This window comes from Pangasianodon hypophthalmus, chromosome 18, assembly GCF_027358585.1.
Source record: "Pangasianodon hypophthalmus isolate fPanHyp1 chromosome 18, fPanHyp1.pri, whole genome shotgun sequence".
Classification (NCBI taxonomy): Eukaryota; Metazoa; Chordata; class Actinopteri; order Siluriformes; family Pangasiidae; genus Pangasianodon; species Pangasianodon hypophthalmus.
The window spans coordinates 4,755,245-4,780,791 of record NC_069727.1 but is presented as its reverse complement, the minus strand read 5'-3'; the positions used below and the strand labels follow the sequence as shown (position 1 = coordinate 4,780,791).

General features: G+C 37.7%; 2 protein-coding genes across 6 annotated transcripts in view; both read right to left on the bottom strand.

Moving 5' to 3' along the window:
• Nucleotides 1-449: 449 nt before the first annotated feature.
• On the bottom strand, nt 450-14,380 carry klhdc10 (kelch domain containing 10). Of its 2 annotated transcripts, XM_026923340.3 has the most exons (10): nt 14,118-14,380; nt 8,499-8,591; nt 7,559-7,780; nt 7,333-7,487; nt 5,931-6,079; nt 4,264-4,348; nt 4,098-4,164; nt 3,950-3,997; nt 3,728-3,867; nt 450-2,677 (listed from the first exon to the last, which is right to left on the bottom strand). In XM_026923340.3, exons 1-10 carry the CDS (start codon nt 14,200-14,202, stop codon nt 2,468-2,470), a joined length of 1,254 nt encoding a protein of 417 aa, XP_026779141.1. In that variant the 5' UTR covers nt 14,203-14,380; the 3' UTR covers nt 450-2,467. The 2 variants fall into 2 exon arrangements, with proteins under 2 accessions (XP_026779141.1, XP_026779142.1); XM_026923341.3 differs by lacking the exon at nt 8,499-8,591 and having other exon boundaries at nt 14,118-14,379.
• Nucleotides 14,381-20,568: 6,188 nt separating this feature from the next.
• The window catches only part of plxna4 (plexin A4), a 314,198-nt gene continuing 309,219 nt past the window's right edge, over nt 20,569-25,547 (bottom strand). For all 4 annotated transcript variants that reach the window (XM_034313188.2, XM_053241745.1, XM_053241744.1 and 1 more), the window contains exon 32: nt 20,569-24,867. In XM_034313188.2, coding sequence (XP_034169079.2) covers nt 24,772-24,867 — 96 coding nt within the window. In that variant the 3' untranslated portion in view covers nt 20,569-24,771. The remainder of the gene's footprint in view (nt 24,868-25,547) is intronic.

The following is a 25,547-nucleotide window of genomic DNA, read 5'->3' as shown; positions in this document are numbered from 1 at the left end:
AAACTGCACTTTATGTAACTAAATTAATGTAACTAAAAACTAATTAACTAAATAACGTAACTAATGTCAGAAGATCACGACGAAGTGGTGCTCATGAAACGTTCCCGTCTATCTGGAGCAGAAACTGGGGAAAAAACAGAAGATAAGCAGACCTTAAACACCGGTAAGAATGCAATGTTGATTCCTTTCCTGTTTTCGCTTGTTGATGTAATTGGAACCAGTTAGTAGCTAACTAACGAGTATCTACAGTAAGTGATGGGCTAACACAGGTCAAGTTGCTAGCTTGTTACTACTAGCTATGACAACATGAACCTGTTGACTCCAAGATGATAAAATATTAATTCTGTTCATTCTTGCATATAAACTAATGATTGGAGTGGGTGGAGGCCCCTGTGTAAGAAGTCCCTTAGGGCCCTCCAGACTTCCAGAAACAGACAAAACAGCAAAACTTATTCAATCAATATATTTATTGATTTCCTGTGAGGAACACAAATACAGGTATTTGATAACTGCCTTAAAACCACATCATCAAGGAGCAGACTCCAGTGGGGCCCTTCATACTCAAAATTCATTCATCAATCATGCAGAGAGAAATAAAAGGGGAAACAAAGGGTGGGAGGGGCAGCTATTTTCAGTGTGTGTGGCTCTAGCACTAATTAAAGACAGACCGTACAAATAGTTTTATATCGTGGCTATTGTGAATAAGTGCCTAATTACTTCAGCATTTAAAAGTAAGTATTAAAGGCAACAGAGTTGAAATTAAGGTCAATGACAGGCTCAGGTTCTACTTAGAGCGTAATATCAAAATAGTTGACATATTTGTTTATTTAAACATATTACTAACTTGAAATGAAGGTCATTGATGCATCTCTTACAGAGATTAGAGATGCATCAATGACATTTTTCCAGACAGAGCTTGAGTGCATGTTTTTTGTTACTCATCAATACCGATCCTGATACTTATACTGAACTGATTAACCTACTTGGTATTAATCAATCAGGGACGTCACGGAACATTTTATTTCGCTCTGTTGGTTGCTGCCGTGTGCTGCTAGCAATGAACTCCTCATGCTGAGTTTTAGGTTTAACACGTTACGACGCTTAAACAGTAGCTTTAGTAGGACGCATGTCTTAGTGCTCAGTGCTCGCAGAAGGGAAGTGCTTGCTTTCTCTCTCGCGCGCTCTCTCTCTCGCGCTCTGTGTGTCACCTTTTCTCCACATTTTCTCTTCACATTCACAAATACCTTTTGCACTGCACTTATTTTTAACGACCACGCCCACCTTACTTGTGCTAAGCACTCAGATTGGATGTGGTCCTCGTTCTCTCTATTAAAGATACTGTTTATACACCACAAGATGTTTTATCAGGTGATTTGTATTGTAGGAAGATGCTGTACTTCCTCCTCTTGATATTTTCAGAGAGCAGCTTTGCTTTGATAAGTGTGAAATACGTCCAGATCAACGGTCATTTAGTGTCGTCCATGCGCTCTAAGTATGTATCTTACAAAAAAGAAAATAGAAATTAGGTTTGTTTAATAGGTTTAGAGTCAGGGTTATTCATGTCTAACCCTAAATATTTTAAAGAATTCAATGCTGAAATTATAAAGTGCTTCCTCCAAGACGTGTTATTGACACTGTCGAGAATGAAATATAGCACATTTTAGTTATTCCTTGAAAAGGCACTGAATCAGTTTAACTATCTAATGTCATAATTTAAGGGTCTATATAAGGGGAGTGCAGTTTTGGCAGAGAAAAAAAAAAAGTGTTTTATTACAATAAAAGCATTAAAAGTAAATTAAAGAGCACCTTATTCACAGTGAATAAAGATGTGGATGAGACAAATCAACGGAAAATAACGGAAAATACACCTGATCCCAAGGAGGATGAAATTTTTTTGTGTGTAGAAATAAATTAACCCAAGGAAAAAAGAACAGACTTCAGAGCACTGTTTGTGTGATTGCTGATGAACAATATTCACATAACATTAGCTAGCCTAATCAGCATAGTAATTATCTGCTATGCTACGCAAACCAGCTTGGCATTGCACATTCAGTTTTGAGAAGTTTTCTTTCTGTATAACTAAGTTTTCTTAGTTATAGCAGAAATAAAACTTCCTTCAGCTGCATCTCTCAATTATCCGAAGGCAATCTGAGTTTCTCTCATCCACAGTCAGCGAAGGCCAAAAGAAACGGAAAGTTGAGAGGGGGAGCCTGAAAGACCACTTTCTCCTTGATATCTTAAATAATTAAAAGTACAACGGAAAAGAAAAAAAGGCCATCCCAAAGTTTTTGGTTTTAAGGCAGGCTACATTATAAGGATATATTCCAGAAGGAGAAGGAAAAGAAATTTCAAAAATCAATCCTATATTCCTTATCTTCAGACACTGGCTCAAGTGTGTCATCTGTCCTCCATTCCAAAATCGATCACGTGTGCACACACACACACGCACACACGTTGCTGATAATCCTCATTTTAAGCGTTCAATGAGTTCCTGTGTGAGGCCCAGGTTAAGTAGCTGCATGGTTGAGAGCTGAGCCAGATGAGGGAAAGATTTCAGCAGTTTTTCCCAGCAGAGCTCCAGCAGACTCGGCACCACCAGCCAGATCTTAAACAGAGAGCCAGTCCTCTTGTTCTCGTGGATGTTCACCACGCCTCCGTGGATGTACATGCAGCCGGCCTAAAGCACCAACACCAGAGGGAGAGTTAGAGAGAAAGTAACCACTATTATAAAGTGATTAGAGATCTCAGCTAAACAGGTGCACATTCGTGATTAAAATGCAATTTTACGAATAAGATAATGATGATATCGAACCTCTGATACACAATACTCACATCCTCACAGTAAGTGAGCAGAATATCTTCAAGCTGACTGTGATAACAGCATGCTTCAACAAAGTTTGTGTTCTCTGTTTATGTACATGATCAGTGTCATGTTCGTCAGTATCTTGCACACACTGCATAAACTGCATTGGTGGATTGGATGCGAAAATGTTAAATCTGATTCAATAACGATCCAGCGTTCAGATCAAATATCCGACCCGATACTGATACTGATCTATCTTTGTATAGATCTCAGGTCCATATTAAAAAGAGTCCCCATTCAAAATGTGCTTTTTTCTCCCAGTTAATTATGTAAGGAATCACACACACTGGGGTGTAGTGTTATAGGAAAATAATCAACGACTAGGCGGTGTGATGTGCAGTGCTGATCCAACACCCAGAACGATTTTCCAGTAACAGCGCGTCATAAAATTTTTTTCCCCTTCTTATTCCACAGCAGTTTGCCAACAATTACAGTTTTTTTATTTGTTAAAAATAAAGAAAAAAATCATACTTTTTATTGATTTAAGGGTACAAGTAAATGTTGTGGAATGTCCACAAGACAAGTTTGTTTCTGTTATCAGTTGTTATAGCAGCTTTAAACGATTATTCTCTCACCAGGTTCTCTTCTTCCTCTCTCAATGTTAACAAGAGATGCAGCTTGTCATGTTACTGAGAAACCCTAAACTCTGGCATGAGGACTTTTCCATGGCTGAAAACCTAAAGTTACAGCTTTACTGTTACAAAGCTCTGACACTGGAGACTCCTTCCATAAATGCTAAAAAGAGAGAGACACCGTTTGCCAGTCCAATATATCATGTAAAGAGCCATAAGTCTTGTTAGCTTTATTAACTTTGGCCATTTTTATTCTGATCTGAGAAATAAAATGAGTATGTGGTGCACTGACCGGTGTGACAGCAGCACAGTGGAAATACGCCGGCTCGGGCATCACTGCAGGTAGTTTAGTCCACTGGAATGTCTGCAGGTTGATCTTCCACAAATCATCCAGGATTAATTCGCCGTTATAGCCTCCGCATATAAATACATCTACAAACAAAGAGTAATCAATAAAGACGCACAAAGATATCCGACACTAAAACACGATCCACGCAAATGTGCTGCAACTTACCATTTTTTATCTGGACACAACTATGACATCTCCTGGGAGCTGGGTATCCTGCCACCGAGAGAGGAAAAAAAAAGTGTCATAAAAAATACGCACATCCTGCCACAAGAGGATTATAAACGCAGGAGAAAACAGATCTAACAGATCTAACCTATTCTTTCATGAGGCTTCGTTGTGATCTCCTCCCACGAATTTGTTTCAAGATTATACGCATGAACCTGAAAGGCAGAAGGAATGATTTCAAACCAGTGAAATATGGATGGTGGTGTATAGACATCTCAAAGACAATGATAAACTGCAGAAATGCTTTCCATTACCTTGTCTAAAGGGTAGGATGTCCAAGAGGTTCCTCCTCCTAGGATGTATATCCTCTGTCCATCATGTGCTATCTCATGTCTGTACCTGTTTGAGACGAAGCTAGTCATTAGATGTGGGAATTGTTTTTTCCCCTCTCAATGTCTGAATCTGGCATGACATCTTGGAAACTTAAAATCCTGGCATTTTGATCAAAAATGAATTAATCACAAACTTAATCATCACTACGGATAATTTATTATCCTGAGCAATTCAGTACAGAGACTATTTTGGACTACTTTTGTATCTGCACTTCTCCAAACTGTGTACGTTTTCAACAACAACAAAAAAAAAAATTCCGTCCATAACTGCGCAGCGGTGTTTAATAAATACTTCCCATTCCACTAAACATATCTGACCAATTACCATTTAAGGCAAACTGAGACTGTACCATTTGAAGAGGGGAGGCTGGTTTACTCCATTCAATACTACAAATACAGACTTATTTGAGGACGAGTACACACTACAAGACTTTCAATATCTTGGAACATTTCACACTACATCACGTGAATCGCTTGTGGTCAGTTGTTCGGTGTTGTAGGTGCGATCACACTAAAAGACGGCTTGCCGATCATGTGACTGTCACTATTTTGTACAGAAACAAGAAAATAGAGAAATAGGAGAAAATGTTGAGGTAATATTGTTTGAAAAGACGTGGGTAGCGTATAGTGAAAAGAAACATAGCTATTTTTTCTGCTGTTTATAACAACCATTTAGGTATGACATGCCACAGGCATTTCTGCATCATGCACTGACAAACTCTGACCCTCTGACACCGCCCCCATTCCCCAGGACCCGAACCTGTGCAGCATTAGTCTATGCTCTACCTCATACAGCATTGGACTGTAAACTACCTCTTCTGACAGTTTAACTTTGTCACTGTAACAGTCTGATAAGCTCTTTGCACTACTCACATTACATCTGCACTGTTTGCACTCTATCTGTTGTTCCTTGTAGATCTACATTTATACTCTATTTATCCATTTGCATTTCCATTTGTATTTTTACATCCTTTTTTTGTGTGTGTTATCTGTATGCACCTAGGGTCTGAGAGTAATGTAATTTCAATTCTCTGTATGTGCTGAACATGTGGCAGAATTGACAATAAAGCAGACTTTGACTTCGACATCATTTCTTTTAATAGAAATGTTATTGTACTTATATTTTGCCTTTTTCCTCCTACACAAACAGACGAAGGATAAATTGGGTTCGGGGATCCACGGTGCATGAAAGCAGATGAATCTGATTTCCTCTCGCACTCTCACTGGCTGTTTCTCTTTGCTGTACATGCTAATAACCGCAGAGGAATTTCGCACTACGCAATTCATTGCAGAGAAAAATGAAAATGCTTGAAAATATCAGAGCCTAGCGATCGTATTTGGACATCACGACACGAGTGGTTGCCATGGGAGCACGCAGTGTGTAGTCGCCAGGAACTCTGTTCTACAATCACGTAGTGTGTACTAGTCTTAAGTGAGTTTGTGTGTTTAAATGCAATGTACAAAGCTGCTTTGTGACATCTTTAATCAAACATGTAATCAATCAAAATTGTGTCTGTAGCAGTGAAAGCAGAAGTCCCAATTCACGGCCTGCACTTTGGTTTTAATTCTGGAGGTCAGAGGTCACTCACCGCTCCTCAGGCAGGTCATCCGGAGGGTTGTTTGGTTTGAGGTGAATCCACTCGCGTGTGGTGAGGTCCAGTCTGTGAAGATCTGTGCTGTAAATGTAGCCTGTCGTTCCTCCAAACACATACAGGAAGCCATTTATGATGGCCATCGCCTGCACCAGAAAAAAGAAATTACTTCTATTAGTGCTGGGCTCTTGCAATAGGAAAATGTCAGATTATCAGTTGTTTTTGCCACATTCGTGAGAATTTATTTTGCAACTGCAACATATCATCACGCAACTGTGTGATATTAACATAATCTCTCACAACTGAGAGTTAGTACGTCACAACTCAGTGAAAGTGTGCGACATTAACTTGCACATGTGAGATAAAGGCATAATTGCGAGATAAACCTGCATAATATTTTCTCATTTATTGGAGAAATGAGCTTCCATTGATATGACTCTATATTTTAGAAGGTTCTGGAGCATGAGAGTGGAAGCTATATTGATAAATTAAAAACAACTGTGCAGTAAATGTAATAATTACAACTAGGACTATTAATGCAACAATGTATTTGCAATATACTAGACTGCTATTAGACGTTTATTTCAACGCCCTCTCTTTTCCCATTCATAGATCACTGTATTAGTCTTTATTTTTTTTTCATTTTTAAACTGTCTCTTGCTTTCATATCATCTTACATTTGACAGCAAACAAAAACACTATTTTTTTCATTTTCTATCCCATTTTCTTTGGCTGGCTTAAAGGTAAGTGCTTGTGTCTAGACGCCATCTTGGATGCTTCTACTCAAGAAGAATCTTGCAACGTCGGAAGTGTGAACTACACGCAGATAATCTGCGATGATGAGAAAATGAACATAGGCAGCTGCATGTAAACCGTTTCTGAATACCTGTAACTTTTCATGTGAACTGATGTGGAATATTGATGTAAATTTTATACCAACAAAAACTCTGAATACGGCCCTAAGAGTGTAGACAGTGCTCCTGATTTACTCAATTTGTTCTTCACGACTGAAGGTATTGTTGATCATCCACTACTGTGGTACGCCATGGTTTGGCAATGTTTCGAAGCAGATGATTTGATGTTAAACTTCTGTATTGTTAAAATTTTGATAGATTTTTTTTTATTGTTTATACCCACAGATATTAAAGTCTCATTAAACTAAGTTTTAAACTTAAATGTTAAAACAGCACTACTGATATTTTGGTCATATCACCTGCCCCTGTAGGAGTTAATATAATAAATTGGGAATTGTTATTCTGTAATAGTTTTTGTCCTGAATGGGATCTTAACGGACAATGTCATGGTTCATAAACAGATAAAACAGGTATTCAGAGTTAATTAGTTTGTGTAAAAAAATGTAGTGCCTGACTACAGTGTCATCTGTGTGAACGGTTTTCACCTGTCCATATATTCGGTTGGGTTTCTTCCCTCTGCAGTTGAGCAGCGACCACCTCTTGTATTTGACGTTGCATACGTGAACGTCGTTCCCATTGTTTTCTCCAAAGGGGATTCCAGTGCCGCCAAACACAAGCAGGTTGTTACCGTGCAAAACAGCTGGAAAAACATGAATCGTTAATAATCTCGGTCATGTGTCAGATATGATAAAGTCCCAGCTGTTGAGTTACCTGACATGGAGGCCAACTCTGTAGGCATATAGCCCTCTGTGCGGATCTGCTGCCACGTCCCTGTTGCAAAGTGATACCTCCAGAGTTCCCGGAAAAGAGGGTAATCCTCGTTCTCCGAGCCACCCGACTCATCGAAGTCCGGGTTGTAGCCGCCGAACACGTATAAATTGGTGCTGTCGGCGACGCAGCGGTGTCCACTCCGTGCCGGAGGGGCTCTGTGACCTACGGAGACAGAGCGATGAGGTTTTGAGAATGGGAAATGGTTGCAGACTCTTCGACTAGCCCTTAATGACCGTATTAGATGATTGCTTTCAGTGCTTCAGGAGCTGTTTGAAGGAAAAGGTTTTAGATCACAGGTTTGCTGTTGGAACCAAAATTCAAGGCCGCAGAGGCTCTTTCATTAACAAGGATAAGCAGTCAGTGACACACAAGCATCCTTGAACCATTTTCGCAAGGGGCTGGGTGGACAAAAACAGACAAAGACGTTAGACTGGGAAGGTTTGCCGTGAGGACGCTGTGGAATGAAGAGAAGTGGTGATCTCAATCATCACCATAGTGAAAATGTGACACGGACTTATCATGACATAACAGACAAGGATGATAAGCGTAACAGATCAAAAATGAAGCTCGAGCTATGAGCAAGTAACCACACCCTTGCAAATCTTAAGGCAAATATTAAAAAAAAATCTCTCACTTGACTAGACTTATAAAACAGGTGTGAGTACTTACACACTCAAATGTGGACACAGACATACAGAAAAAAATTGATAATCCTGCCCTGATCCGGCACCACAACGACAAAAGCTAAGACGACAGAGCTCAAAAGAGAGACGGTCGGAGGGGGAGAAGCTCGCAGAGGTAGGGAGAAAATTCAACACCCTCCCACGAGTCTGGTTTCAGGATAAGTGGGATTCAGTTCAAGGGCTGACGCGTTACCCACCTTCTCTTAAAAACCTGTTAGGGATCCGCAGGCTGGAGCAAGGTTGAGCGAGGATTCGTCGAGCCTGAAGCCAGCGAGCTTTCTTCTTAGAGCCTGTCACCACAATCACCGCAAATCAGACAAACAAATAAATCAACAACAACAACAACGCAGGACAATGGCAGAAAATAAACAGAACATACACACATACATGCACACGACAACATGTGCTGTTCATCTGAGAATGAACAGATCCGACTGGCTCGACTGGAACAAAAGACAGCTGATGAAGGGTTTCATACAGAATAAGAGCTCAATAAAAAAAGCAGTGTCTAGCAGACAACAATCGCACCATCATCTGTCTTCACTCGACAGTTTTCCCAGTGAAAAAAAAAAACCAAAAGTTGTGTAAAACATCAGGCCCCAAAATACAGCATTGCATTAAACACCAAAGCTATTGCAGATGCTGCATGTAAGAATTTGCAACATTACCATCACAACATGAGCTGGTCATTCAAGAGAAATCACTATCAGTAATAATGCTGAGGATTACTACAAGAAAGTGGACAAAAAGCCTAACACGACAGTGTTAAATAATAAAAATGCTGCAGATGCTGTGAAATAAAATGTATGTTGAATTCTTGAATCTGATTGGTTAGAAGATGCTATTATTTTTGTATAATCACACGGCTCGGACTGTAGTTCCAGCTGTAACTTGAACACCAGGTTTATATTAATGAAAAAATATGTCAGCACAGGAAAGTGTGTGTGTGTGTGTGTGTGTGTGTGTGTGTGTGCGTGTGTGAGAGAGAGAGATGCTGGCAAGGAAATATTTATAGCTGCTATAACGTAGATGAGAACAGGAACTAACTTGTCTCTTGAATGTTCCATAACATCATATCCAAACACAAACCGTTAAAAAAGCACGACATGTCGTTCATTAATAAATTCTACACTGTAACTGTTGGCAGGTAAGAGGAATAACACATTCCAGACCATGCTGCTGTATGGAGAAAAGAAAGAGGGGGAGAAAAAAGAAAAAAGAAAAACTCTGGCATGGTGCGATACGGCCCAATGTGAAGCAGACTATTTCCATACAACAGTACTGTTAGTGAATCGCCAGTGATTCGCCAATTTTTAACTTATCACTGAATCACACATCACTCTTTAACGGTTTATAGTTACATTTACACGATAGCATGCTAGAACGAGTGCATAAAAACTTATTTCATTTTCGACTGGACCTATATGGGGTAAGAACTGTTTCATATTTCCAAATAAATAGACTATGATCTACAAATAAATGCAGAGAGATTCACAAAAAATTAAACAAATTCACAAATAAATAGAATGAGATCCAAAAATATATGTTGGGAGATTCACAAAAAGGAATTAAATTCACAAATACATAAAATGACATTTGCGCTACTCATTCATTTGTGGATTTTTTGTGGCATTCATTTGTGGATCGTAATCTATTTATTTGGAAATATGAACCAATTCAAAGCACAGATCTACTAAGAGACCTGATTCGAGAGTTCAGCTGCACTGTGCTGTATTAATCGTTTGTTCTGCAACATGTCTGAGCTCAGGAGAAAACCTAGAGACGATGCACTTACTACTCAGAATTGAATTTGTGTTTAAGGAGGTACAACTTGCATTTTCTACGCAATGCTAATGCTGACACAGATCAGCTAATATCTTCCTTTTAGAGTGCACAGCTTATTTCAGCAAGTTATGCAAATGTTACAAGCAGGACGGTGGTGGTGTTTTGCATTCTGTGTCGGGTCAGTCAACATCACACACTCTCCTGGTTTACAACACATCAATGGATCGGATTACAAATGATAATCTAATCATAGACCAATTCAGCGTGTAAGGACAGTATCAGCCATGATATAAAGGCTTGCTGCACCCAAACGTACACTTGTAGCGTGATCATCTACGCATATTTTGTCATCGCGACTGCCAAGTGATCTGTACCGTGACTAAGTACACAAGAAACTGGGGAAAAACATGGACGTGACAAAATTTGTTTAATCACCAAGAAAGCACCCCAAAGTGTGTGCCAAAATCCAGATAACACGGACACTACGTTTTTAACATTTTTTAAATACACTATCCATGTTAGGGATGTGCGGTATACCGGTACTGGAAAAATACCGGTATGTATTATATTTCAAATGGTACGATATCATAATTTTGCTCAGTTCGGTATTTCATTCGCTGTGGTTCCGAAGTTGACAACACTGACGCGAAACCGGCAAGCGTGAAAACGACAATGGATCAAACAGGTGAAACTCACTCTCGGAATTAATAAATAAAGAAAGCAGTAGAAATGAAATATGGCATTACTTTGCCTACAAAAGTGATGAAAAAGGTGAACCAACTGACCTTAATTCAGAGAGAGAGAGAGAGAGAGAGAGAGAGAGAGAGAGAGAAGTATAAAAATGAAGAGTTTGGTTCCAAAATGCGATAAACGCCATTTTAAGTTCAGGCCAAAATCAGTATTGTATCTGGTCTGTATTGAAAAGTCAATTTTTAATTTAACGCAAAATGCGATATCCGCCGTGTTATTGTCATGTTTTCTCCCTATCTTTCCAAACCGCGACAAACGCCAGTCTCCCTTCTCTGCAGAACGCGATCCATCCGCTCAACCAATCACAGCGCACCATTCCACGCGTTGTAAACAGAAATGGCGGCGCTTTGAATACACCCGGCATCCTAGTTTTCCTCATCTACTTTGTACTTTGTGATCAACAAACAAACAAAAAAATGAATAATTTTGACGGCATTGATGAACCTGATTCTGATACATTTTCTTTGCACCATTTGATAAAGACTGAAAAGATATGAAGAGATGATCCTATTTTAATTTCATCTCTTCAGTTTTTTTTTCTTCCAAAATCAAAATTTGACCTATGTTCCATGTAGTTTTTGCTCATGCAGAGTTTCAAGCAGTGTGTTTAATAAAATTGTTTTCAATCCACTTATATTTTGAGGCTGGTTATTTGTCACCTATGGTGTCAGATCCTAGTATCATACCGAAGTCAAAACTGTGGTATCGAGCCATCCCTAATCCATGTTTGAGTGTTTTCATTTTAGAAATAATTGTTCACATTTTGTCGGAAAGTGCACTTTTAATAAAATTTGTTTGAAATAGTACACTAGCCTAAGGTCTTTGTTATTCTTTATCCTTGAGGTTATGTTTCCTTGTAGAGCTATATTTTTTTTTCTTATATGTTTTTTGTCAAATTGTCCACCCCTAGTAGAAACTATCAGTGTATAAGGGGAAAAAACTGTCTGTAATTCAGTGACTTGAGATGTATTTATGTAAATTATTTACCTAAAGACAGCTGATAGATTACAGAAGTTTTCACAGACTTTCTTCGAATTTTTTTATTTTAAAAACATACTTTGTGAAGTTGCTTGTTAAAAAATTTGATGATGGAAACACAATGTATAAAGACAGTTTGGACAGAGAAGTATACATTTACTCTGCTTCAAGTTCAAAACAGATGTCTGTTAAAATCTGTCAAACAGGGTAAAGTGAAGCTTCACGTCAAATCGACCACTTCTTATTTAACAAAATGTAATTATGGTGATGGAGAAATGAAAACGAAACGTGCTAATGGATGGAAAAAAATAATGAATGTTTTCTTTAGCATATAACCTGACGTGGAGAACGTGTGTTATCGCACAATCTGTATAAAAGTGTTTATTGGGATCTCATACAGTGTGATAAGTAATAAGCTTAAAAGGCCGCTGAAATCACGCAGTCTAAAATCGACATCAGTCGCTTATCTGGATCTTTGTAAGCAAAGATGTTTATGTAGCTGTAAGCAAAGATTTTATGTAGCTGGATCTTCACAATCCTTAGCTGAATCCCCTTGGAGTAGGGGGGAAAACTGCACTTAAACTACACAAAGTTTCATAAGAATGTTAACATTTACAAACTATAAAATATGAACTATAAATGTCATCATAATCGTGATAAATGATGTCACATGACACTTTTCTGAGATATCACAGATATTATGGTATCATTTTAATAACGTTTTATTTATTAACAGTTACAAACTTAATTGAAAGTAGCTGATTAGAAGCTAGTTTTGCACTGGTTAAATGTTTTTTTTAATTGTTAAATGTTAATTTTATGGAATTTTGTAGACATTAAATAAACATATCACGCTGTTTTTAATGATGTTTTGCTGGTAGTTTGTTAGGAAACATATATTAGGTGTATTAACATGAGACGACCACGCGATACGATACGATACGATATTGATTCTTAAGGTAACGATTCGATATTTGAAGATATTACTAAATCTGCTATGATACGATTGTTCAGAATCAGAGGAAGGCCTAAAGTTAACTCACGAATTATTTTAAAAGTACCAGTTACCGCTAAATCAAATGTACACACTCTCTGTCCTGTTTTGATGATAACTGATTTATAATAAATTATAACTGAGAGGAATTGATGTATGATCGTTGCCTTTTAAATCGACACATCGATCCAAATCGTCCGATCGTCACAGTCCTACTATATACGTGATGCATATCGTGTATTGTAGAAATGTCTACAAATACCAACGCAAATATTGTAATATTTTTGTCTCTATCGGTCACCCCTATTACAAAATATCAGATTTTCTTATCGTCAGTGACGTACAACTGCGTTTTATCTTTCACAACAACCATTTTTTATGAGAGGAATGAACTTTTTTCCCCCCCAAACAGTACTGATGTAAATCCTAGGACTGACACTGAATTTACATCCTCCATCAACATCCCTAACCATATTTCCATAATTTCCATGCAGCCACACTTGAATTTCTGTTTTTCCCCCCAGAGAGAAATTAATACACACAACAAAACCTGTTGGAGATGAGTGGATATAAGTGTTTAGTGTGTATTATTAAAATCAAATCAAAGCAAAAACAGCAGGAAAAAAGCAGAATGAGGATTTCTCACTCAGATATTAAAACATTAATTCTCTCATGAAGGTCAAATTCAAGTGTTTTAAGTTTTCTTTGCAGTGTCATGCGGGATTTCAGAGCACAAGTGATGTGAATTTGCAAAATAATTTGGTAAAACAAACAAACAAACAAACACACACGCACACACACATTCCTGACAGGAACCTTTCAGCCTCTCAGAGGTCAGCGCGCGCGCAGCTAGCTAACCTCACACACAAACACAGAGGCGCTAGCTAACTAGCTTAACTAGTATAGCGAATACTAACTAACTAACCACACACGAATGGGTGGATTATGAAATAACGTTTACTAACAGATTATCACTTACATAAAAATAAAAAAATATAAAATATAAAATATATAAAGTCCTCTTTTTCTAGCTAGTCAAGTTAGCTAACGTAAGACAGCTAGCTAGCAACAACAACAGCCCAGTAATAACTAGCCACTTAGCCAAACAGCTAATTTAGCAAACACACGCTAAGCTAATTCACCATGACACAACACACATACACTGTTAAAGCGTTTTAAGTGTAAACGGTTATGTTTTTTTAAGTTATGCTACAGTATTATCAGAGGAATGTCCGCCAGCTCGGCATCATATTATCCACTGTTGTTGTTGTTGTTGTTATTGTTATTGTTTTTGTTTTTCTCCACTGACCTGCCACTCGGAGAGGAGGACTCCCTGACAGTTTCTCAAATTTATTCAGCTGCTCCGGCTTCTGTGCATCCTCTGCGGCCGACATATTTGGCAAAGACGAAGTCAAATCATCGAATAATTTTTTGCTAAAACATAAAAAGCACTTTCTTTACGTGCAAAACAATGCATTGGAAACAATAACGCGTCCCATTCTTCACGGATCTGCGTCCATCCGCTGCGGCGTGACGGTGAAGGCAGAAATGTTTTCCATCATGGGCCAAGAAACAGAGCAGAGAGGCTTTAAAACTTCAAAATAAAGGTTTTCTTTTCAAAATGATGAAACCAAGAAGCCATTTAATGCTTTGCAGATGTTTCTTTATCATCACAAGAGGAGGATAAAGTGCTGATCCTTAAATGAAAGTATAAATAATTTCTCAAAATCTTACTCAAAAAAAAAAAAAAAAAATGTCCAAGTGAAAGTAAAAAAAGCTGCTACTTTTAAATGTACTCAATATTAACTAGTAAAAAAGTAAATATTTTCAGCTGATGAAATTAAGTTAGTCATGTTTTCATGTACTATAACTTTTATTACTTATCTAAAACTGGTAGAAGATTATATTTGTTCTACAGGAGCTAGTCGTTTTGACTGAAAACATCTGTAAGTTTGCAATATTTCCTATTAGCTAGAATTTGACTTGCTGCCTATCAAGTATGTTAGTTGCTAGAGTTAATGCTAGTCTAACCTGGCATGAGCAACCAAAGCAGGCTAACCTAGTTAACTATTTGTCCTATGTGTACTATTACTACACTATTTGTCCATATAGTACTTAATAATAGAAGTGATTTATTTATAATCCCACTATCCGTTATCACCCAGATGAGGATGGGTTCCCTTTTGAGCCTGGTTCCTCTCAAGGCTTCTTCCTCATGTCCTCTCAGGGGGTTTTTCCTTGCCACCGTCGCCTCTGGCTTACTCGTTAGGGATAAATTCACATATTTACAATATATTTTTTGAATCCATTTATTTCTGTAAAGCTGCTTTGTGACAATGTCCATTGTTAAAAGCGCTATACAAATAAAATTCAGCTGAATTGAATAGTTAACTATAACCAGTTAATGTTAGCAAAATAGTGAAACTTTCCTCAACATGTTTTTTCAGATTAGATTAGATGGAGTTCATGCCTTCTAGGGAGGCAAAGGAGACATTATACAAGAATTTGCTTACTCCAGCACTTTGAAACATTTTACTGAGGTAGGGCCGGGGACGCTCATCCTCAAGTTCAATACTGCAGTCCAGTGGATCATCCATCTTCACACACACACACACACACACACACACTCACACACACACACGGCTAGCTATAGCCCTAAACACATTGTGTAGCATGAGTTTGGGTCCCAGCGGGTGATGATTTGCCACAATTCTTGCTAGTTTTTCTACTTGATTTGGATGTTAAACTGAAATCTCGCTGTATAGTGTACAGTCACTCGCTGGATGAGAGACGAAGAAACCTACGAGATTTGTAACAAGTACTTTAAAGGTCTAAATAAAAATTTAAAGAGTAGAAAGTAAGTTTTTCTCTTGGAAATGTAATTAAGAAAGAGTACACATATTCAATTTCAGTAACACTCAATTAAAGTATAAATATGCCAGAATATTACTTATTTATAGTAACAAAGTACAACTACTCATGTATTGTCCAGCCCTGATTATCACAGTATGTTAATTAAGGAATAGAAGACTTCAGGATGTGCTGTTATAGGAAAATAATCAATGATGGGGTGGACAATGGGCCATGGTTTACTATAACAGAATGTCCCGAAGTGTTTTATTCTGTTTCTACTGCAGCAATTTGCCATAATAATAATAATAATAATAATAACATCAATGCCAGTAAGTTCTTAACATATGTAGTGTATAAATATAGCAAAACACTGATTTTGTATCTCAAAACTTAGTGTCATTATGTTTATCTATCATTCTATATATAATTATGGGCCAGTCTTAACCTCTTTGCAGAGGCAACCAGTTCTTTCTACAATACAGTCCGCTTTTTTCATATCAATGACGTTCGTAGCTGATTTTTGAGCTCAAGTCTGAATCCCAACAATGCCACAACCATCCGTGACCAGGAGTCCAAGAGAGCAAAATTGTCCTTGCTCTCTGTGTGGGAGGTGCATTCTCTCTCTCTCTCTCTCTCTCTCTCTCCTGTCAATCACAGTGACACTAGCCAATCACAGGCATCTGTGAGCTCGTGTATAAGGAAGACGACGGATAGCGCTTTCCTCTGAGTGTGTTACTCTGCCCCATGACGCAGCATGAGAAGCATGTATTAACCTTCACCCTAACAGATTGGTAGGTGACGTGTGATAGGGAAGAGGTGGCTGCTACTTGTGGAATGTGCACCAAGATCCTGATAAGAGGAACCTGTCTCATTGATGTTCCACAACATTAAATGTTACTATAAATGAATAAAAAGTATGATGTGTTTAATAAATTAAAAAAAAAATTACAAATTGTTGGAAAATTCCTGTGATATAAGGCAAATCTTACATTTTGGGATGTGCTGTTATTAGAAACCACCTTGTTGTTAGAAGAAGCAGCAGCTTTTATTTCTCACATACACATTACAGGACAGTGAAATTCTTTTCTTTGCATATCCCAGCCTGTTAGGATCAGAAATGATGTAGTGCCCATGGACCAGACAGGGTTAAGGGCTCAAGGGCCCAACAGTAGCAGCTTGGTGGTGCTGGGGCTTGAACCTCTGACCTTCTGATCAGTAACCCAGAGCCTTAACCACTGAGCCACCACTGCCCTAAAGTTTTGATTATTTTTCTCGAACAGGCTTCCCCATAGTGTTTCATTCCTTTCACATTTGGTCCCACCCTGGTCCACCTTTATTTGGTCCCTAAATGTATGTCTTTTCTGTATTTTTGGTAGATTTCTTTCTGCATTTTCCAACACGGGAAAGTCCTCAGAATATCTTTCGGTTTCAAATTGAAGCCTTCTACACTATTTGGCCAAAAGTATGTGGACACTCGAGTTCTTCCACTCCAACCTTCACACACCATGTCTTCATGGAGCTCACTTTGTGCACAGGGGCATTGTGATGCTGGAACAGGTTTGGCCCTTGTAGTTCCAGTGAAGTAATGCTACAGCGTGTAAAGACTTTCTATATGATTGTGTGCTTCCAACTTTGTGGCAACAGTTTGGAGAAGAACCGCATATGGGTGTGATGATCAGGTGTCCACATACTTTTGGCCATAGAGTGTTCTTAGGTGAGAGGAAGTTACTTTGCTGCACTGTGTCATGCATAGGACAGAAGTGTCAGAAATCGAAAAATTCCAGATTCAAAAGTATTACTTGTGCAAAGAAAAATGGTTATATTGATATAACACATGTAACTCCTATCACACTAAAATAAAATAAGGTCCTCCATTTTAAGAGGATTTTAAAAAATAGGAACTGGTGGAATATAGTAGACACATCTTCATTTCAAAAGTGTGTTAGGACACCACAGTTTATGCAGAAGGCAAAGTCCATGCCTTATTACATCATTATCCTAATTCTGCTTGTTGTATTCAGTTTATCCACTAGAGGGAGACAGATACTCACTATTTGGAAATGCTTTTTTAACACTTCATGTATTCTGCATACATTATTCTGAGGACTCAATGAAGAGGTTAAAGCTAAATTTTCCTTTAAACTGATCTTCACAGTACGTTAAGCACCAAATGTAGTTGAAAATATTAATTTCCTTTAAATTTGTCTTCTCAAAGGTTTTGCTTTTGACTCTGTTGATTGCTTTTCCAATTTATGGGCAACTTTTAGCGCTCAATGATGTGTATAGAGTAGGACAAGTCACTGCTAACAGCTTAAACTCTTCAAATGTGAATTACATTCCAGTGACAAGGGAAATATAAGTTTGTTATATGTTTGAAAATCACCCCAAAATAACACTTAAAACAATATGGATAATAATAATAATAATAATAATAATAATAATAAATATGCCAATGCCATCAATGGTGATTATTATAATTAAATATAATTATCAGCAGATTTTTATTCTCCTTAATGTTGGAAATCTGTCAGTCTCTGAGATGTAGGAAAAACCTCCTTTTGTGATTTATATTTAAAATGAATAATGAGTGATATTTTGAGCTTAAAATATAAGGAACACCAGATATACTTGAATAAGTTATGTTTTAATAAGTAGAACATTATTATTTTCTTCAAAACTCCCAACTCCAATTTATCAAATCACCTAAAATGAATATTTAGTGAAATATTTTCAGGAGAAAAGAACAGCAGAGAGTCACTTCCTGTGATGTCTAGCAAGGCTGAAGACACTAGTAGAGAATCTTGGTGCGCTTCTCCATGCAGGATATTTCAATCTTATTTATATTCTTGGGTTTGTGCTTTCAGTTCACACCAAAAGTGTTAAATGGTCATTGCAAAACTCTGATTTTGTATCTCACAACTGTTAGTTTAGTGTCATTATGTTTATCTATCATTCTATATATAATTATGGGCCAGTCTTAACCTCTTGGCAGAGGCAACCCGTTTTTGGACTGAATTATCCTGTACTTCATGATGTCACCATATTCATGATGGTATCAATCTTCACACGTGCTGCAGAAAGTCCTAATGCATCAATGATCCACTGCCGTGTTTTACAGTAGATGTGGGAAGTTTTTCTACAATACAGTCCGCTTTTTTCATCGAACATACCAATGACGTTCGTAGCTGATTTTTGAGCGCAAGTCTGAATCCCAACAATGCTACAACCATCAGTGACCAGGAGTCCAAGAGAGCAAAATTGTCCTTGCTCTCTGTGTGGGAGGTGCATTCTCTCTCTCTCTCTCTCTCTCTCTCTCTCTCTCCTGTCAATCACAGTGACACTAGCCAATCACAGGCATCTGTGAGCTCGTGTATGAGGAAGACGACGGATAGCGCTTTCCTCCGAGTGTGTTAGTCTGCCCCATGACGCAGCATGAGCAGCAGTTTGAAAAGATGCAGTTGGCTGCTTCACGTGTCTCGGAGGAAGCATGTGTTAACCTTCACCCTAACAGATTGGTAGGTGACGTGTGATAGGGAAGAGGTGGCTGCTGGGTGGGAAATGGCAGGTGACCAAACTGGGGAGAAAGTGGGGAAACAAATTTGATTTTTGGTCTCATATGATCACTGATCATCTGATTTTAATTTTAGTTCCAATGAGGCTTGGTGAGTCGTAGTGCTCTGAGAAAGAGCAGGGATTAAAACGGGCCATGCATCATCTTTCCGACATTTAAATAATCTTATTATTGTCCTTATATTTTTAACTTCTCACGTATTTTTATATCTATTAACTGAGTTGTGCAGATTAACAACCATCAGTCTCATTGATTTACTTAATAATTATATTATATATTATTATATTGTTTTTAAAATAAATATAAGCTTATTAGGCCTATTTCTAAATATTTTTACTCATTTCAAGCATTTCTAGAAGGAAGTAAAATTATCTGCCAATCAATTAGAACAATTTAAGCTTGAGTTAATATGTCTAGAAATAGGGTTACTGGTCTTATATTTGTTATATAATATTTTCATAATGAGAAATATTATATATTTTCCCTTTATCAAGATTTTTTTTTTTCTTGCTATCATCTTTTGCAGTGTTTCTCCCCCACACTGATGAAGATTTTGCACCTTTCATCCTTGAAAAAGAAATAAAGGGATTTTACACTCTTCACCCTCATATTTGGTCAGAGCTAGTGTAAAGAAACTAAACTTTTTTTTTTATTATTATTATTTTTTTTTTTTACACATATGACACTGTATTTGCATTTATTTGAAATACCTGTTCAGGGGTGCAAATAATTTTGTTAAGTGTATTTTTCTTAGAGAAGAACAGAGAATACGATTACAAAACAACAAACTCTTCTGAGAATGATGTTTCGTAGTGCAATCATTACTCATTTCTTAACCTGCTTGACTCTGTATAATCATTATCTTCCAGTTTTTTAAAATTTTTCTCTTGAAAGGTGACAATAATTCATTATTAACAATTCACTCACTAATATTCAGAGTACTTAGTTCTGCCCCAGTCACATGACGGAGACCAGTCTGGAATGATTTCTCATATTAAATCATAGTAATTTGTGTAGAGGGGATTAAAAAAACATTTTTTTTTTTCAAAATATGACTGAGAATGCTAGATAAAATGTTCTGAGTGTATATTGTATACAGGATATAAAACACTTTAGGATATGATTGTTGATTATTTTTCCGTTACACCACCTCCTAAAGTGTTTTATTCCTTACATAATAAACTGTAAATGTTTTTCATAAGGGTGGAAACGTCGTTTCTCAGAGTGTACGAGGATGACGTTATATCTGGACATACTATCTGATATTCTGCACATTATTTCATTTCAATTTCGGCATGCTAAAGCTTGCGGATACGAAATCACACTTAAACAAAGGCACATTTTTCATAATAAAGTTTATTCTATTTTACAAATAGTATTTTGTCCTTGACTGCAAAATAGGAATGCATTATATTTACATACACAGGTATACAATTAATTATAACAAAGTTAGAGAAGCTCGCCTTTCCGCCCGTCTCACTTCTCCTCCTCTTCCTCCTCCTCCTCCTCCTCCTCCTCCTCTTCCTGTTAGGATAATTCTGTTATCTCTCATCCGATATGGAAATAGTAAAAGTCTTTTCTAACGGGTTTCTGAAACACCTGCTATAACACTGAGCTAGAAGGACATTTTAAGTCTTACAAAATGTTAAAGGTGGAAGCTTTATCAGGTCCGTTACAGACAGACAGACAGACAGAAGGCTGGGGTTCAGCCAACAACACGTGGCAGTACGTAAAAGATGGATATAAAACAGGACACAGGCGTATCATGGAGGCAGTCGCTTTGTTTTAAACGGATTTGAGATCATTTTTCAAGTAAATACTGTGATTGACGGTTGATCTGAATCCTGCTCTCGCTTTAGACTAAAGAATAACAATCCACAATTGAATATTGGACAGCAAGCCTTCTTCAGCACAGGCAGCTTCACAATCAGTGACTCATGAGTTTCACATTTACGTTTTTTTCAGTGCGTCAAATGTAAAGCAGGACTGCTTGTTGGATATTTTTACATCAGGACATCAGAAAGTCTGCGTCAGAGCTCTGCCTCCTGATACCTCTGTGTGTTTCAGTGACTCTTCAAGACACTCGAGCTCAAAGTGTTTTAGACTCGAGCTCAAACCAGTCACAGGCATGAAATCAAGAACGAAACAGAATTACGAACCAAACGAAAACTCACTACATTTCTACGCAAAGTCATTCAGGACCTAAATTATTTACATTCAGCTGGTGCTTTATTGTAACCAGTACACTCTTAGAAAAAAAAAAGGTTTAGCACGCCAAAGGGTAAATCTTACCACATAAAAAAACATCTTGAGTATGGTCAAATTTATCAAAAAATATCTCATTATGTGATTAAAATAAACCATAAACCAAATATACAATTATTAAACCTTATTTTTCAGACATTTTCACTATATTTCAAACTTGTTTTATTGTCAGACAGTGTCTTATTTCTAGAAAGTAGCACAAGTATCTGCAATAAAAATGAGATATTACAAGCTTGAAATAAGTAACACTGTCCTAGGTTTAATAATCATATTTATTTTATAATAATCCTATAATGAAAAATATTAGATAAATTAGACTATATTCATGATATTTTTTGAAATTAAAGGTTACATTTTTAGGCCTAAGGTTCCTTTAAGCTGTTTTCACACTGTTTTCTTTGGCTGATATGAAAATTGTAACCATAGCAACGCTCTTCCCAGCCCTAGCTGGCATCAGCTACGTGACTATCCTAGCTTTCTGTCTAGATTCGATTTATTAGTGTCAGTAATGGAGCTGAAATGAAGTTTGGTGTAACTCTGGTGATGAGGAGGTTGTTTTTCTTCGCTGGAGATTCAGAGTTTGAGCTGCTTGTGTGACTTACGTCCTAAACCTGCACAGGTTTTTATTTTTAATTGGAAAACTGGCGATGAAATATTTTCAATTCAATATATCGTCTGCAAATCTCCTCATATTCGCTCTCTAACAGCAGTCATTTTTTCCCCAGCACTTTGTCCTTTATGTTTGTTTTTCTCTTGCGACCTGATTGGTCAGGAGGTTAAAAAAAAAAAAAAGTGCTTGACGTCACTCATTGCTCTGAAACGTTTAACTTGTTTCAGCTGTTGAAGCTACACTGTGACCAATAAAATGTAAGTTTATTTGTTTATTACAAAATGGCTGCTTCTTGTAGGATTATATGCTTTAAGGATTCTTCGGTTGTATGAAAGGTTCTGCGTAGAACCCGACAACAGAGTTATTCACAATCAGCAAGGGTTCCAAACGAGAACCTTTTTAAGAACCCTTATCACAAGTACAACAGTTGCCTTATATATGTCTTGTACTTTGCACTTGTGTTGTTTTTGTACTCTTGTTCTCTTGTAACGACATTTATTGTGTAATTATTGTCCTTTTTGTTTTGAAGTATTTTTGTAACTAACTAATTTCACTGTGTGTAACACAATGACAATAAGCTTTCTGAATCGAACTGTGAACTACATAACAACCATCCAAATCTTTTTTTTTTTTTCTAAGAGTGAAGCACCACAAAAATAAAAATAGCTACTTAAAAAAATAAGATAAAAAATGTCAGTAAACAGTCCTGGTCAGGAAATCGACGTAGGATGGCGTATAAAAAAATCGAAAGGTGCATTTGCATGTTTTTCATGGTGCAGCAGTAATAGTAATGTGTATTGTGCAGCTGTTCAACGTGAACATGGACGATAACGGCTAACGGCTAAATAATCTACCTGAGGGACTGTGACGTTTCTTCATGACAGATGATTGCTGACGTGACGTCTAACTGTTGATCATCTAAACAAAACGATTCTTCTTAAAAGTCAGAAATTCCTAGTAGTATCAGATAAATAGCTTCGATTGCAAGGCAGTTTCATTTCATAACATCCAAATAGGTCAACATGCAAAGGGTATAATATACTATACTCGATTACGGTATGATCTTATTAGCAGTATTATAACTGTTTATTTAACACTTTCACGAAAACATGAGGATGACCGGCTGAGTCGGATAAAGGTTCCACCTTAACAGAAGTTGTGGCTTTAGATGGTCGCTTTTTAATTTTTTTTTTTTTTTCATCTCCCTGTCTTGTTCTTCCAAGCAAAAGAAAGAAAAGAACACATCCACATCATCATTTTAGCAAGGCTTATTTTTCTCTAAGGTTCCGTTGTTTTTTTTTTTTCATTTTTAATCAAGTTTAAATTGAAGTACATGCGCTTAAAAAAAGCCGATAAAGTACCCAAAGGTGGATCTCCACACATTGGTCTCAAATCACCACATGGAGCACTCTGTCAAGGCAAAAGAAAGGTCAAAGGTCAGAGGCTGAAGGACAGAACGGTGCTTCAGAGGTGTCTGTATCACTTTTTTTTGTCCATCGTTTCAGAGTCTCTGTCACAGGTTGCTGTTCGGGGACTTCTTTTTGTTTTTTTTTAAAGATTTCCCCAGCTGAGGATGCTGCCAAAGAAGTGTCCACGTTACACAGGCTTCCTCACGTGTACAAACAAAGTCTTACCAACGAGGACGTTTTTTTTGTCCGAGGATCAGATAGCAGATAGACCTTTGGTTGCGTGTCTGGGTTTCTGCCACTTAAAAAAATGGGCACCTTCATCACTTCATCACATCATCTCCTTTGGTTTTTTTCATTCCTCATGTAATTTGTGTAACTGCAAACTCTGTGGCAGTGAACGACTCATTTCTTACACACAACACAACAATCCCCGTATCAGCGACTAATTCTAGTAGAGGTTATGAATCTGAGGCAGCTACAGAATATGTGCTTGTTTTAGAGGATGGTGATCCTTAAACCTCACCCAAAAAAAAGCCCAGAGGAAGCCCTCACAGCTGGACTAAGGTGTGTGTGTGTGTGTGTGAGTGTGTGTGTGCTTTCATCAGAGGTGATCAAACCTGTAATATTTTTTTCTTGCGCTCGTTTCCGTAACTTAAGGTCCAGTTTGGTAATGTGCCACAGACAGTCAGCGTCCCAGACGTGCCAAGAACTCCATTTTGAATGTTCCCAGTGTGTCTTTTTTTCTTTTTCTGTCTTGTAAACTCAATGAACTTCAAGTTTTTCTGGTCAGATAATGTACCAAAAGTGTGTTCTTTCTGTGTTTTGGTACTACATTTAGACTCTATCGTAGTGTCACACACAACCCTAGTCGAGAAGATGAGAACACCAACGTTGTGGATGTGAAACACTTTGCTTAACAGCTATATTTTTAAAGGCAACATAAACGTAACATTATTTTTTTTTTTTTAACATTTTCCCAGGGGAAGGAGAGAGGATTTCACAGGCAGCACATTCAGAGACCCAACCCTCCCTCCCTCCCTGTTGCATCATGGGTAACGTAGCAGTCTCCAGCTCCTTGGCCCGTTTCTAGTCATCTAGGAAGCAGAGCTTTAATGTGATACGGAATCTTGGTTGCTTGGTTGATAGGAAGTTTGCGAGAAAACAGAAGATGTACAGGTGCTCAGGCACGGCTCGGTTTTTTTTTTTTCCCTAGTTTTCTGACGGCGGTCCCAGTGCGCTCTGGGAAACGTGGTCCTCAGCTCTCCAGGCTCATGAAGGCGACCACCTGTTCCAGCTTGAAGGCCAGTCTCTGTTTCCTGGCACCATCGTCCTCCTCCAGCGCGCACACAATCTGCCGGAAGATCAGAGTCCATATCACCCACACGACGAAAAAAACCCTACATGCCAAATTTTCCCCTAAATGACATCAGTATAGAAAAATACAGCTCTCTGTATATAATTTTGTTCTCTAAATTCTTGTATTTTTTTGTAACTATACACTAGCTGTGACAGTTCCAACTGAACCACACAGCAAACTCCCCAGTGTTGGATTAGCACCTAAAGTGCTGTATTAACACCTACGGTGTTCATTTACGTCCAGCTGGACACAAGTAGGAGCCAATTAATCACTGGGGATTTGAGGGATTTCGCTGAAAATGTGATCCACAATGAACAGCTTGCTATTTAACCCCAGCATAGAATTAACTCGTAATTCTCTTAAACTAAAATTTATGTAGGTCAGCTACATAAAATTCCTTGCTTACAAAGGTCTGGATGAGCGACTAACATGACTGAATGGTGACAACGGTTATCTTTTACCGCTTAACCATTATTGATTCATTTAAGGGTTGTAAATAAGACACATCAATTTAAAGTACAGTGTTTAAAGTAGAGCCTCTGAGCCACACCTGTTTTGTACTTGAAGCAGAGAGTAAGCAAATATATTTAAATGTCCTGTGTTTTTTGTTTTAACAACCCATGCTGTTGCTTCGCTAGTCAGATCTGCCCAAATCTATTATTAAAAAAAAATGT